The sequence below is a fragment of the Hippopotamus amphibius genome, chromosome 10 (genome assembly GCF_030028045.1).
Source record: "Hippopotamus amphibius kiboko isolate mHipAmp2 chromosome 10, mHipAmp2.hap2, whole genome shotgun sequence".
Classification (NCBI taxonomy): domain Eukaryota; kingdom Metazoa; phylum Chordata; class Mammalia; order Artiodactyla; family Hippopotamidae; genus Hippopotamus; species Hippopotamus amphibius.
In genome coordinates this window covers 50,109,950-50,125,366 of record NC_080195.1, presented here as the reverse complement: position 1 = coordinate 50,125,366, position 15,417 = coordinate 50,109,950, and the positions used below count along the sequence as shown (strand labels likewise).

General features: G+C 39.1%; 1 protein-coding gene and 2 pseudogenes across 1 annotated transcript in view; 2 read left to right on the top strand and 1 right to left on the bottom strand.

Moving 5' to 3' along the window:
- The window catches only part of FAM162A (family with sequence similarity 162 member A), a 56,534-nt gene that overhangs the window by 34,460 nt on the left and 6,657 nt on the right, over nucleotides 1-15,417 (top strand). The window contains exon 3 of the mRNA XM_057696788.1: nucleotides 732-840. Within this exon, the coding sequence (XP_057552771.1) occupies nucleotides 732-840 (109 nt within the window). The remainder of the gene's footprint in view (nucleotides 1-731; nucleotides 841-15,417) is intronic.
- On the top strand, nucleotides 8,362-10,483 carry LOC130829995 (WW domain-containing adapter protein with coiled-coil-like; annotated as a pseudogene).
- On the bottom strand, nucleotides 13,307-14,312 carry LOC130829997 (voltage-dependent anion-selective channel protein 2-like; annotated as a pseudogene).

Here is a 15,417-nt window from a genome sequence, read left to right as displayed (position 1 = left end):
GTTCTTTTTACAGTCTCCTTATTTTGGTTAACAAAACTGCTGTTGTCTTAATCATCCAAGTTTGAGGTTCTTCCTGAATCCTTCTTTGTCTAAATCAGTCTCCGAATTCTTTCAGTCATCCTCAGATTGACTTTTTTGTCTCTCTTCCCACTGTTACAACTCTAGTTCAGACTCTATCACCTCACCTTTTAGTATAATACCTTGTATTATAATGTGTTTGGGCTTGTTGCCCATCCTTTCCTATCCTTTTGCTTTCCATCCATTGTACAGATCAAACTTTCAGAAATGTTAACTTTTTCCTTGCCTCAAAGTGTACAGTAGTTCTTGAATCAGGTTAAAAAAGCTTAGCCTGCCATTCAAGTTCTTTTATAATCTGATTTTACCTTAACAAACTTTTTTTTAATTCTACTGAAGTCAGACAGGCTCCTCACTGTTACTTTTATCCTTCTCACCTTTGTAACTTGGCTCATGTTGTTCTTTCAGCTTTCAATGGCTGGGGCTTATATCGGGAAATGATGCTTTTATTTTACTCCAGTCCTCAGAATTTTTGAATCTCATTTAAGAAATGAGCAACCTAAGAAATTCCATTCGAATAAAGCTCTAATTAGCTTGAGATTTCTCACTGATTCTGTTTAGTGAATAGCTAAAAAGCACAAATAGCATTTTTCTGTTGCTAAATTTGAGAGTCAGTCTCATATAACTAAGATATCTTCTCTTGTTTTTTCTCATAGACACTTACAGCCACAGAGTGCCACTGCATAAGCCTACGGAATGGGAGAAGAAGATGCTAATATGGTCAGGTCGCTTCAAAAAGGGAGATGAAATCCCAGAGACTGTCTCGTGAGTGCTGAATTTAGGGTTGTAAGCAGCTTTTACTTTTCAGTAATCTATTTTAAAGGAAAAGCAGTTCCTCTGAGTCTGACTGTTTAAAACCTTTAACCAAATTTTAAAACAGTTTCCACTTCTCTAAATGTTGCCTCTTTGGCAAGTACCTGGAATAAAAACAGTGCTGGAAAATCTGTGTGTTATCTTTGACATCTTATATAGTGCCTAGTGAAGAGCTGTCAGGTACTCTGAAGTCAACTGATTTGATTTTCTCTCCTAGCTACAGAAAGTGACTAAATTAATTTATCTTTCTTACATTTTGTTGTTAGTGTATAGAAATGCAACAGATTTCTGTATATTAATTTTATATCCTACAACTTTACCGAGTTCACTGATGAACTCTAGTAGTTTTCTGGTGGCATCTTTAGGATTTTCTGTGTATAGTTATCATGTCATCTGCAAACAGTGACAGTTTTATTTCTTCCTTTCCAATTTGGATTCCTTTTCTTTCTTTTTCTTCTCTGATTGCTGTGGCTAGGACTTCCAAAACTTGCTGTGGCTACGACTTCCAAAACTATGTTGAATAAAAGTGGCAAGAGTGGGCATTCTTGTCTTGTTCCTGATCTTAGAGGGAATGCTTTCAGCTTTTCACTGTTGAGTATGATGTTAACTATGGATTTTTTCATATATTGCCTTTATTTTTTTGAGGTATATTCCCTCTATCCCCACTTTCTGGAGAGTTTCTGTCATAAATTGATACTAAATTTTATCAAAAGTTTTTTTTTTAATTCTTTAGTTTGTTAATGTTGTGTATCACGCTGATTGGTTTGTGGATATTGAAAAATCCTACGTCCCTGGGACAAAATTGGTTTGATCATGGTGTATGGTGCTTTTAATGTATTGCTGGTTTGCTAGTATTCTGTTGAAGATTTTTGCATCTATGTTCATCAGGGATTTTGGCCTGTAATTTTCTTTTTCTGTGATATCTTTGTCCACTTTTGGTATCAGGGTGATGGTGGCCTCATAGAATGAGTTTGGAAGTGTCCCTTTCTCTGCAATTTTTTGAAATAGTTTCAGAAGGGTAGGTGTTAACTCTTCTCTAAATGTTTGCTAGAATTCGCCTGTGAAGCCATTTGGTCCTGGACTTTTGTTTGTTGGGAGCTTTTAAATTACTGATTGAGTTTAAATACTGGTTATTGGTCTGTTCATATTTCCTACTTCTTCCTGGTTCAGTCTTGGGAGATGGTACCTTTCTAAGAATTTGTCCATTTCTTCTGGGTTGTCCACTGTATTGGCATATGGTTGCTCGTAATAGTCTCTTATGATCCTTTGTATTTCTGGGGTGTCAGTTATAACTTCTCCCTTTTCATTTCTGATTTTATCTATTTGAGCCTTCTCTCTCGCTCTTTTTTTTAAGTTTTATTTATTTATTTATTTATTGGGCTGCATTGCATCTTTGTTGCTGCACGTGAGCTTTCTCTAGTTGCGGCAAGTGGGGGCTACTTTTCATTGCAGTGTTCAGGCTTCTCATTGCAGTGGCTTCTCTTGTTGCAGAGCACAAGAGTACGGCCTCTAGGCACATGGGCTTCAGTAGTAGCAGCATGTGGGCTCAGTAGTTGCAACACATGGGCTCTAGGGGAATGGGCTTCAGTAGTTGTCACATGTGGGCTTAGTAGTTGTGACTTGCAGGATCTAGAGTGCAGGCTCAGTAGTTGTGGCACACAGGCTTAGTTGCTCTGTGGCATGTGGGATCTTCCGAGACCAAGGATTGAACCTGTGTTTCCTGCACTGGCAGGAAGATTCTTAAACACTGCACTACCAGGGAAGCCCAAGCCCTCTCCCTTTTTTTCTTGATGAGTCTGGCTAAAGGCTTATCAATTTTGTTTATCTTTTCAAAGAACCAGCTTTTAGTTTCATTGATCTTTGCTATTGTTTTCTTTGGCTCTATTTCATTTATTTCTGTTCTGATCTTTATAATTTTTTTCCCTCTACTAACTTTGGGCTTTGTTCTTCTTTCTCTCATTGCTTTAGGTGTACAGTTAGGTTGTTTACTTGAGGTTTTTCTTGCTTCCTGAGGTAAGCTTATCTTACTATAAACTTCCCTCTTAGAACTGCTTTTGCTGCTTCCCATAGGTTTTGGATCATTGTGTTTTCACTTTCATTTTTCTCTAGGTATTTTTTTATTTCCTCTTTGATTTCTTCAGTTTAGTAGCATATTGTTTCACCTCCATGTGTTTGTGGGTTTTTTGCAGTTTTTTTTCTTATAGTCAATTTCTAGTCTCATAGTGCCCTGGTTGGAAAAGTTACTTGATATGATTTGAGTTTTCTTAAATTTACTGTCTTGTTTTGTGGCCTGGCCTGTGATCTAGCCTGGAGAATGTTCCATGTGCACTTGAGAAGAATGTGTATTCTGCTGCTTTCAGATAGAATACTCTATAAGTATCAAGTCCATGTGGTCTATTGTGTTATTTAAGATCTGTTTCCTTCTTGATTTTCTGTCTGGATGATCTGTCCAATGATATAAGTTGGGTGTTAAAATCCCCTACTATTATTGTATTACTATCAATTTCTTCTTTTATGTCTGTTAATTTTTGCCTTATAGATTGAGGTGCTCCTATGTTGGGTGCAGATATATCTTCTTGGATTGATCCCTTGGTCATTATATAGTGTTCTCCTTTGTCTCTTGTAACAGTCTTTATTTTAAAGTCTATTTTGTCTGATAGGAGTATTGATACTCTAGCTTTCTTTTGATTTCCATTTGCATGGAATACCTTTTTCCATCTCCTCACTTTCGGTCTGTATGTGTCCCTAGATCTGAAGTGGGTCTCTTGCAGACAGCATATCTACAGGTCTTGTTTTTGTATCCATTCAGCTAGTCTCTGTTTTTTGGTTGGAGCATTTAATTCATTTACATTTAAGAAATTTTGGATATGTATGTTCTTATTGCCATTTTGTTAATCTGCACCCCCAGCATTGGATGGAGTCTAAACCACTGGACCGCCAGGGAAGTCCTCAAAAAAGATTTAAAGAAGTAGACGCTGTCTCCCCAATGGACATCATCCTCTTCAGAGACAGGGACTTGGGACAAAGCTCCTAGCGAGAAACTATTCCTGAGCCTTCTGGCTTCTGATTCAAGTCATGATTGAAGAAGTTCTGGGTTCATTCAGAGTATCTTTTTCCAGGAAGATCAGTAGTCTTTGCTTTCTGTTTAAAACAGCTTTAACAGAGACCTTCTCTTTCTGCCAGTCAAATTAAATAAAACATTATATTCAATAGAATTATTTCAACAGGAGAGCCTTGGTCCTTCTTAGTTTAAGCAACAGTATATTCTCCTGGAAAATAAGAACATGCTGGAAATAAATGTGACATCAAGTTCTTGCCTGTGCAGTAATTTCTTCGTGAATATCCCTAGAAAACAGGCTGATATGTACCTGTGGCTCTAATAGGTGTTTTATTGACTTTGCTAGAGAACACCTTCCTTAGTCAACTTGTAGCTGGTCCTAAGACCCCATCAAGCCCAAAGCACTACCTCATGAGTCACCTGAGAATGGGGGTCCCCAACCCTCAGGTCTCACAGCAGGAAGTGAGCGGTGGGCGAGTGAGCGAAGCTTCGTCAGCTGCTCCCCATCACTCACATCACTGCCTGAACCATTCCCCTCGCCCTCCCAGTCCATGGAAAAGTTGTCTTCTATGAAACCAGTCCCTGATGCCAAAAAGGTTGGGGACTGCTGCCCTAGAAGCCACTTCTCTGGGCCTGAGCAGCTGTTTATCCTTGTGCTGGTAGTTCTGAACAGACACTGCCTAACATGCCCATTCTGATTGCTCCCTGTAGAATGGCGGGCAACCTCATGGTCTTATTTAAATGCATTTTACTTTTTTATGTTCCCTCAAATGTAAAATATATAACTTTTCCTGAGGATTACAGCACTTCAGTTGGAAATACCAATTCATATTAAACATTGTCAACATGGGTGGTAGTTTGTGGTCAGTGGGATCTCAGATGCTCTTAATAGAGCAATTCACTGTCCTTAGCAGTTGTCCCTGGTTCCTCCCACCCTGAAGGCCCAGCTTCAGTGCCTGGAGGACTCTGTCCACATTGCTGCCTCACTGGGTCCCAGCTCTTACATCAGTGTATATGCTTTCCAGGTTTTTCTCCTACCACCTGCAACATCCTGGACCCTGTGCCTCCTTCCAAACATTTTTAAAGTACTTTCCTCCCTCAATTTCACAAGTAATATACGAAGGGGAAAAAAGATAGCACTGCAATTCATTCATCTAGAGCTAATCACTTGCTACTTACACTCCTACTGAGTGGGCCAGTCTTTTATCCTGGGCTCCGTTAGGACTCCACATGGCCTGCCCTGAGGCAGGCACTCAGGTAGTAGAACTGGGACTCACTGTCTACCTGCAGAATCACCAAGGTGGAGCAGCGTTCTGTTTAGACTCTTCCTCATTAGGCCTTTCAGCTTCTGCACAAGAATGGTAATCCAGCTCTAAACTTTCTCTCAAGGTACATAGGTCTGCATTCAGCAGACAGGTTAGAAGAGGCACTTGATAAAGAAGAGCACAGTCACTCAGTTCACTGTCACTCAGTGTTTGCAAAACAGTAGTTAAAAGTTAAACATTAAGGGGGCATTGCTTAAAGGATCTTTCTGCTATACCAGATATTCTCACATCTATTCCTGGTTCAAGGCAGAGATCAAAAGCTGGGTATAAAGAATGCATTGTTTAACTCTCCCGTGTTTGTTTTCTTTCAGGATTGTGCTTTGTGTTGAAATTTCTGAAGCTTATTGCGGTATCTGTTGTCAGGATGTTATTCAGGCTGTCATTATATTGTATGCTATCTCCTTAAGAACTTCAGGGAGAAACAGCTACTGGTTCATTTTTCGTAGTAGTTACGAAAATAAAACTGCAGAACCAAACTGTGGCCCACCATAGCAAGCATCAGTTAACATGCTTTGCCTTTTTTTTGCTTTTTTTTTTTTTTTTTGCCTTGTTCCAGGCTCCACTTTCCATCTTCATACTTTTTTTCTTGTTTTTTCTACTTTAAATTTGTGTAATCTTATTGTGTGTGTGTGTTTTTATTAATTCAAGTGGAGTTGATTTACAATGTGGTGTGTCAGGTGTCTAGCAGGATGAGTCAGTTATACATGTGTGTATATATATATATATATACACATACATATATTCTTTTTCAGATTTTTTCCATTATATTACAAGAGATTGAATATAGTTCCCTGTGCTATAACATAGGTCCTTGTTTATCTGTTTTACACACACACACACACACACACATATACATATATTAGTGTGTATCTGTAATCCCAAACTCCTAATTTATCCCTCCCCTCCATTCCCTTTGGTAACCATAAGATTGTTTTCTATGTCTGTGTGTCTGTTTCTGTTTTGTAAATAAGTTCATTTGTATCATATTTTAGATTCCACATGTAAGTGATATCATATGATATTTGTCTTTCTCTGTCTGACTTACTTCACTTAGTATGATAATCTCTAGGTCCATTCGTGTTGCTCCAAATGGCATAATTTCATTCTTTTTTATGGCCGTGTAATATTCCATTGTGTGTGTATGTATGTGTATATGTATATAGTGTTTACACACACACACACACATATACACACATACCACATCTTCTTTATCCATTCATCTGTCCGTGGTTGACTATGTCATCCATGTCTTGGCTATTGTAAATAGTGCTGCTGTGAACATTGTGGTGCATGTATCTTTTTGAATTAGAGTTTTTGTCTTTTCTGGATACATGCTCAGGAGTGGGATTGCTGTATCATATGGTAGCTTTATTTTTGATTTTTTAAGGAACCTCCATACTGTTCTTCATAATGGTTGCACCAAGTTTACATTCCTACCAACAGTGCATGAGGGTTCCCTTTTCTCCACATCCTCACCAATATTTGTTATTTGTGGTCTTTTCGATGTCAGCTATTCTATTTCTCTGATTTGTAATGTTGAGCGTCTTTTTATGTGCCTGTTGGTCATCTGTATGTCTTCTTTGGAGAAATGTCTACTTAGGTCTTCTACCCATTTTTTGATTGGGTTGTTTGTTTTTTTTGATATTGAGCTGTATGTGCTGTTTGTATATTTTGGGTTTTTTGTTTTGTTTTTTGTTTTTAAATAAATTTTTATCTCAGTTCTATCAACTTTTTAAAAATATATTTATTTTATCATTTATTTTCTTTTACTTTTTTGGCTGTGCCGGGTCTTAGTTGCAGTGCGTGGGCTTCTCTCTAGTTGTGGTATGCGGGTTTCTCTCTAGTTGAGGTGTGCAGGCTCCCTCATTGAGGTGTGCAAGCTCATTAGTTGTGGCACAAGGGCTTAGTTGCCCCATGGCATGTGGGATCTTAGTTCCCTGACCAGGGATTGAACCCCTGTCCCCTGCATTGGAAGGTGGATTCTTTACCACTGGACCACCAGGGAAGTCCCAGCCCTTGTTAGTCACATCAGTTGTGAATATTTTCTCCCATTCCGTAGGTTTTCTTCATTTTGTGTATGGTTTCCTTTGCTATGTAAAAGGTTATAATTTTAACTCGGTCCCATTTGTTTATTTTTGCTTTTCTTTCTTTTGCCTTGGGAGACTGACCTCAGAAGACATTGGTAAGATTTATGTCGAAGAATGTTTTGCCTATGTTCTCTTCTGGGAGTTTTATGGTGTCATGTCTTATGTTTAGGTCTTTAAACCATTTTGAATTTATTTTTGTGTATGGTGTGAGGGAGTGTTCTAACTTCATTGATGTACATAAGGCTGTCCAGCTTTCCCAACACCAGTTACTGAATAGACTTTATTTTCTCTTGTATTTTCTTGCCTTCTTTGTTGAAGATTAATTGATTGTAGTTGTCTCAGTTTATTCCTGGACTCTCTGTTCTGTTCCATTGATCCATATGTCTGTTTTTGTGCCAATAACATGCTATTTTGATTATGTAGCTTTGTAAATAGTATTATCTGAAATCTGGGTGTTATGCCCCCAGCTTTGTTCTTTTTCCTCAGGATTGCTTTGGCAATTCTGGGCCTTTTGTGGTTCCATATAAATTTTAGGATTATTTGTTCTAGTTCTGTGAAAAATGTCATGGAGAATTTGATAGGAATCATACTAAATCATACTGCTTTGGGTAGTATGGCCATTTTAACAATATTAATTATTAATTTTAAAATGTTGGCATGCGCTGCAGCACAGCCACCCTTATTAAGTCCACGATGGCTCCTCGTGCACCCCACTGGCCTCCTCCCAAAGGCGCAGCCCACCCTGCATGCCCCAGGGCCACCGGGACAAGCCTTGGGCAGCTTCCGGAGCCGGACTACCCCTAAACTGGAACAGCGGTGGCTGGACATGTGTGTGCGGACCGGCAGTGGCAACCAGAAAGAGCAGACGGGTCGCGAAGAGGCGAGCCATGCCACGGAGGAAGAGGAGGGCCAGGGCGAGCCAAGCTGTGACCACCGGCAGGGGGACACGCAGCCTTACTAGGCACTTAAGTATTCATCGAAGAGTCACCCCAGTAGTGGTGATCACAGACATGAAAAAATGTGAGATGCTGCAGATCCTTCACCACCAAATAAATGTTGCGGAGATCTGATAGTCCTGAAAACAAATACAGTGACAGCACAGATCACAGTAAGGCCAAAAATGTGCCTATTCACAGAGTTAGAGAGAGGGATGGTGGGACCAATTACTCTCCCCAAGAAAATTCACACAACCATAGTGCTCGTCATAGTTCAAATTCACATTCTTCTAATCCAAGCAATAATCCAAGCAAAACTTCAGATGTACCTTATGATTCTGCAGATGACTGGTCTGAGCATATTAGCTCTTCTGGGGAAAACTACTACTACAGTTGTCGAACAGAAGTTTCACAGTGGGAAAAATCAAAAGAGTGGCTTGAAAGAGAACAGAGACAAGAAGAAGCAAACAAGATGGAAGTTAATAGCTTCCCCCAAAATTGGGATTACAGAAGACAGGTGATGCAAGCAACAGCTGCTAGTGGGTTTGCCAGTGGAATGGAAGACAAGCAGTCCAGTGATGCCAGTAGTTTGCTGCCACAGAATATTTTGTCTCAGACAAGCAGACACAATGACAGAGACTACAGACTGCCAAGAGCAGAGACTCATGGTAGCTCTACACCAGTACAGCACCCCGTCAAACCAGTGGTTCATCCAGCTGCCACCCCAAGCACTGTTCCTTCTAGTCCATTTATGCTACAGTCTGATCACCAGCCAGAGAAATCATTTGATGCTAATGGAGCATCTACTTTATCAAAACGGCCTACACCCACATCTTCTGTCCCTGCACAGAAAACAGAAAGAAAAGAATACATCAGGAGACAAATCTGTATCACACTCTTGCACAACTCCTTCCACGTCCTCTACCTCTGGACTGAACCCCACATCTGCACCTCCAGCATCTGCTTCAGCAATCCTTGTCTCTCCTGTTCCACAGTCACCAATACCTCCATTACTTCAGGACCCAAATCTGCTTAGACAGTTGCTTCCTGCTTTGCAAGCCACACTGCAACTTAATAATTCTAATATGGACATATCCAAAAGAAATGAAGTTCTTACAGCTGCTGTGACACAAGCCTCATTGCAGTCTGTAATTCATAAGTTTCTTACTGCTGAGCCATCTAATCAGTCTCCAGTGTCTTTAACGTCTGATGCATCATCCCCAAGGTCGTATGTGTCTCCAAGAATAAGCATACCTCAGACTAACAACAGTCCATATCAAACCTTTGATTAGTACTCCTCCTGTTTCATCACAGCCAAAGGTTAGTACTCCAGTAGTTAAGCATGGACCAGTTTCACAATAGGCCACACAGCAGCGTGTAACTGCTGACAAGCAGCAAGGTCATGAACCTGTCTCTCCTCAAAGTCTTCAGTCCCATAGCCAGAGAAGTCCGTCACCTGGTCCAAATCATACTTCTAGTAGTAACACATCAACGGCAGCAGTTGTGCCACAGAATTCATCTGCCCAACATCCGTGTTCATTAGCACCCACGCTAGCTGCACACTTCAGTGAGAATCTCATCAAACATGTTCAAGGATGGCCTGCAGATCATGCAGAGAAGCAGGCATCGAGATTGCGAGAAGAAGCCCATAACATGGGAAGCGTTCACATATCAGAAATTTGTACTGAGTTAAAAAATTTAAGATCTTTAGGCCAAGTACGTGAGATTCAGGCAACTTTGCGAGAGCAAAGGATACTATTTTTGAGACAACAAATTAAGGAACTCGAAAAGCTAAAATATCAGAATTCCTTCATGGTGTGAAGATGTGAATAATTGCACATGGTGTTGAGAACAGGAACTGTAAATCTGTTGCCCAGTCTTAACATTTTTGAACTGCATTTAAGTAGACTTTGGACCGTTAAGCTGGGCAAAGGAAATGACAAAGGGTCAGGGTCTGTGAGATTCAATTCAGGGGAAAGATACAAGATTGATTTGTAAAACCCTTGAAATGTAGATTTCTTGTAGATGTATTCTTCACATTGTAAATATGTTTTGTAGAGTGAAGCCATGGGAAGCCATTTGTAACAGAGCTTGGACATCCAAAACTAATCAGTGCAGAGGTGGCTAAGTACCTAGCCTTTCACATGTAAACCTGTCTGCAGAATGAGCTTTCTTACAGAAAAATGGGGGGGGGGGGGGTTAATTTATCATTCAGAAATCTTGCATTTTCAGAAATTCAGTGCAAGCGCCAGGCAGTCTGTGTCTCTAAGAATGTGATTGTGAACATATGGGTGGTGTACAAAGTATCATGAAACAGCTGTTTCCACATGCGCACCTGATCAAGAGCAGTGCTTCTCCATTTGTCTTGCAGAGAAATGTTTTTCATTTCCCGTGTGTTCCATTTCCCTCTGAAATCCTTGATCTGATTCTATCCATTTTTTAAGGCTTCTGTTTTTCTCCTTTCTTAAGGCACTGTTGATGTAGCACTTTTCTATAACCTTTTCATTCCTGTGTACAGTAGCTTCACATTGCGGTGACTGAGCATAACCCACTTGTTTGTATAAATTATTGAAATCTATTTGTACCCTGTAAGAATGGACTTTTAAAAGTACTGCTGGACATGTGTGCTGAAAGTGCATAGATTGCTCAAATATCAGGAAATGGCCCAGTGAACATGGTTGTGGGAGGGGAAAGAAGAAACAGAACTAGTCAGATGTGAATTGTATCTGTTGTAATAAACATGTTAAACAAAAACTGTTATTTTTCTTTACCTTCAGTCAGTGCATATTAGAATTTGAACTACCTGGGGGTTCTTTATCAGAACTGTTCTTATTGAACATTTATACTTAATTGAAATAATTCCTTAAGGGAGGTTTTGTTTAAAGCATATTAACAGGAAATTGTGTATAAGAATATTTAATGAAATATGAAATTCAACAAGAATGATTAAGTCACTTCCAAGTGGTTGTCATTTGTTAAACCCTGGTTTACCTGTCTTACTATTATGACATTTCATTTTGGAGGATGTTTGTATTTTCAAGTCTGGTGCTGACTGCTGTTCTTAGCCATCACAAAAGGCTAAATTTGTGTAATTGGAGCTTCCTGCTGTTACCTGGAAACAGTGGGAAAGCTCAGCTTTGTATATTGTTTCCTAAAGTATATTAAAATAAAAAAAGAAACTATTGCTACTATAAAAAATGTTAATATTAATTTAACAGTATTAATATTAACAATATTAATTCTTCCAATCCAAGACTGCACTATGTTGAATAGAAGTGGTGAGAGTCAAGTATCTTTCACTTGTTCCAGATTTTAGCAGGAAGGCTTTCAGCTTTTCAGTGTTGAGTATTATGTTGGCTCTGTGTTTGTCGTAAGTAGCTTTTATTATGTTGAGATATGCTCCCCCTATACCTACTTTGGTGAGAGTTTTTATCATGAATGGATGCTGAATTTTATCAAATGTTTTTTCTGCATCTATTGAGATGATCATGTGTTTTTTTGTCTTTTGTTGATGTGGTGTATCACATTGATTTATTTGCATACATTGAATCATCATTGTGACTATGGGATGAATTCAACCTATCATGGTGTATGATGTTTTTGTATTGTTGGATTCAGTTTGCTAATATTTCATTGAGGATTTATGCATCTATATTCATCAGAGATATCGACTAATAATTTTCTTATTTGGTAGTCTTTGTCTGGTTTTGGAATCAGGGTGATGGTGGCTTCATACAGTGACTTTGGGAGTGTTCCCTACTTTTCAATCTTTTGGAATAATTTGAGAAGGATCAGCATAAGTTCTTTGTATGTTTGGTAGAGTTCCCCAGTGAAGCCATTTGCTCTTGGACTTTTGTTTGCAGGGAGGTTTTTGTTTGTTTGTTTTTGTTCTTAATTACATATTCTGTTTCAATTCCAGATCAGACTGTTCAAATTATCTATTTCTTCTTGATTCAGTTTTGTTGCACTATATGTTTCTAGAAACTTATCCATTCTTCTAGGTTGTCCAGTTTGTTGGCATATAATTGCTCAGAGATTTTCTTATGGTTTTTTGTATTTTTGTGGTATTGGAGATTATTTATCCTTTTATTTCTTATTTTGTTTATTTGGGTCCTCTCTCTTTTCTTGGTTAGCTGGTCAGAGGTTTTTTTGATTTTGTTTATCCTTTCAAAAAACGAGCTCTTGGTTTTATTGATTTTTTTTTCTATTTTTTAAAATTTTATTTTCTCACTGATCTTTATTTTCTTCTTTCTGCTAATAGTTTTTTTTTTTAATTTATCTTTTTATTTATTTATTTATTGTCTGTGTTGGGTGTTCCTTGCTGCATGTGGGCTTTCTCTAGTTATGGCGAGCGGGGGCTACTCTTCATTGCGTTGCCTGGGCTTCTCATTGCAGTGGCTTCTCTTGTTGCAGAGCATGGGCCCTAGGTGCACAGGCTTCAGTAGTTGTGGCACATGGCTCAATAGTTGTGGTTCGTGGGCTGTAGAGCGCAGGCTCAGTAGTTATGGCACACTGGCTTAGTTGCTTCGTGGCATGTGGAATCTTCCCAGACCAGGGCTCGAACCCATGTTCCCTGCATTGGCAAGTGGATTCTTAACCACTGTGCCACCTGGGAAGTCCCTAACTAGATTTTGTTTGTTCTTCTTTTTGTTTCTTTTAAGTGGTTGGTTAGGTTGTTTATTTCAGATTTTTCTTGGTTTTTGTTTTTCTTTCTTTTTTTCAGTTTTAATAAAGGTCTGTTTCATTATTGGCAGGTGGCACCTTTAACAGCTAAATGCATTTAATTAAGTATAGGTGACTGCATGACTGCAGCATTGGTAACTGGATCGATAACCAATTCAACTAGAAACCAGCTAATAAGTTACTATCTAAATGTTTAAAATACAGCTCTTGTTTATATTATTCTTTGTTTTGATCACCTTCTTGGCGGTGGGGGCAGCCTCCTGGTCACGCAGGAAATGTATTAAGGCCAAATCTTCTTATATCCATTCCTAGAAGTTTCTTTCAGCTGAATTAAGCCTCCAGCTCCAGGGCAAGCCCAAGTTTGTTACCTCCAGCATTAATGGTCTTCCCAGCTGCCAGAGCAGACAGTGTAAGCTTCACACCAGGACTCAGAGTCTGAGTGTTGCCCACTCCAATTAAACTACAGTTGTTGACTTTTGCAGAAATGGAAGCAGTGGGATCCAACTGATATTAATCTGCAATGCCAAAGCAAGTGCAGTTGGTTCCTGATGTCCAAGCAAGGTTTACTAAAGTGTTCAAGATCTTCACGTACTTTTGGATAAATTGATTCTCCAAATTCTATCCCATCATTGGCATTAGTGTGTAGCTGGAAGTCCCCAGTCCTTTGTAGCCCACTGCAAAGTTATTCCTTGTCAGCTTTGATTTGGCACTGTCAAAGGTACCTAGAAAGCCAGCCCTCATAACCAAAGACAGGTGAACCATCAGCAAAATCAAAGTCAACATCACAACCAGTGTTCTTACACTCCCTCTTCCAAGAAGACTTGATTTTACCCCTTTTTTTCCTGTGTTTGGTCAAAAGGTTGTATCAGATGTCAGCTTTCTTGGCAAATCTAGTCTTCAGTAGCAACTTTTGTTCTCACAGTGTTATCATTGTTCTACTTTTCTGTGAAAGTCAGACCATACTCACACCATTTATATTTGGTCTCCAAGGTCCCAGTAACTTTACCAGTATTTGTATTAGATGCACCAGATGTTGAGAATTCCACATCACTACGTGACTTTGTTTTCACACCAGTTCCCAGATCAAATCCTTTGTTGAAAATATCTCTGGCAGCTTTGCCAAGGTCAGCATATAATGGAGGAATATACATTGGCTGTGGGCAGTTTTGTCCATAGGTCACCATGGTGAGGCCACAGGAAGAAGTGATCTGAGGGAAGGACAAGAAGTGCAGTCAGCAGGGGTCAGAGGCGGATCAAGGGGCCAGAAGGGGGTCTCTGAGGGCAGAGGGAAGAGTGGTTGCAGGGTAGTACAGCCATCTTAGGGAGTCAGGGCCAATCCCCAGTCCAACCTATGCATTGAGATTTTTCTTGTTTTTTCAGTGAAGGCCTGTATCCCTATGAACTTCCCTCAGTACTGCTTTTGCTACATCCCATAGATTTTGTATTGTCATGTTTTCATTGTCATTTGTCTCAAGGTATTTTCAAATTTCCTCTTTGATTTCATCATAGACATTGGTTTTTTAGTGGCATGTTCTTTAGTCTCCACATAATCCTTTTTTTCCCTTGCTTCTCTTTCTATGGTTGATTTCTAGTTTCATGCCATTGTGGTCAGAAAAGATGCTTAAAATGATTTCTATCTTATATTTGTTGAGGCTTGTTTTGTGTCCTAGTGTGTGGTCTGTCCTAGAGAATGTTCCATATACATTTGAAAAGAATGTGTATTCTTTTTTTTTTGGGGGGGGGGGGGTGGGTAATGTCCTGAAAATGTCAATTAGGTCTAGCTTTTCTATTGTGCCTTTTAGGATCTCTGTTCCCATATTGATTTTCTGTCTGGAAGATCTGTCCATTGATGTGAGTGGGGTGTTAAAGTCTCCTATTATTATGTTCCTGTCAGTTTCTCCCATTATGTCTGTTAGTATTTATTTTATGTATTTAGGTGCTCCTACATTGGGTGCATATATGTTAATGAGTGTAATATCCTTTTCATGTATTAATCCTTTTATCATTATATACTGTCCCCCTTTATCTTTCTTTATGGCCTTTGTTTTCAAGTCTGTTTTGTCTGATATGAGTATTGTTGCGCTTGCTTTCTTTTCACTTCCATTTGCATAAAATGTCTTTTTCCATCACCTCACTTTCAATCTATCTGTGTCCTTAGCCCAAAAGTGGGTCTCTTATACATAGCACGTTGTAGGCTCTTGTTTCGTTACCCAGTCTGCCAGTCTGTGTCTTTTGATCGGAGCATTTAGTCCATTGACATTTAAGATAATTATTGATAGTTAGGTATTCATTGCCATTTTAAAACTTATTTTCCAGTTGATTTTGTATTTCTCCTTTGTTCCTTTTTTTTTTCTTTTTTGTTTTTCCTTTTGTGGTTTGAAGGTTTCCTTTTGTATTATGCTTGAGTCCTCTTCTTTTTGTTTTTGTGAATCTGCTATCTG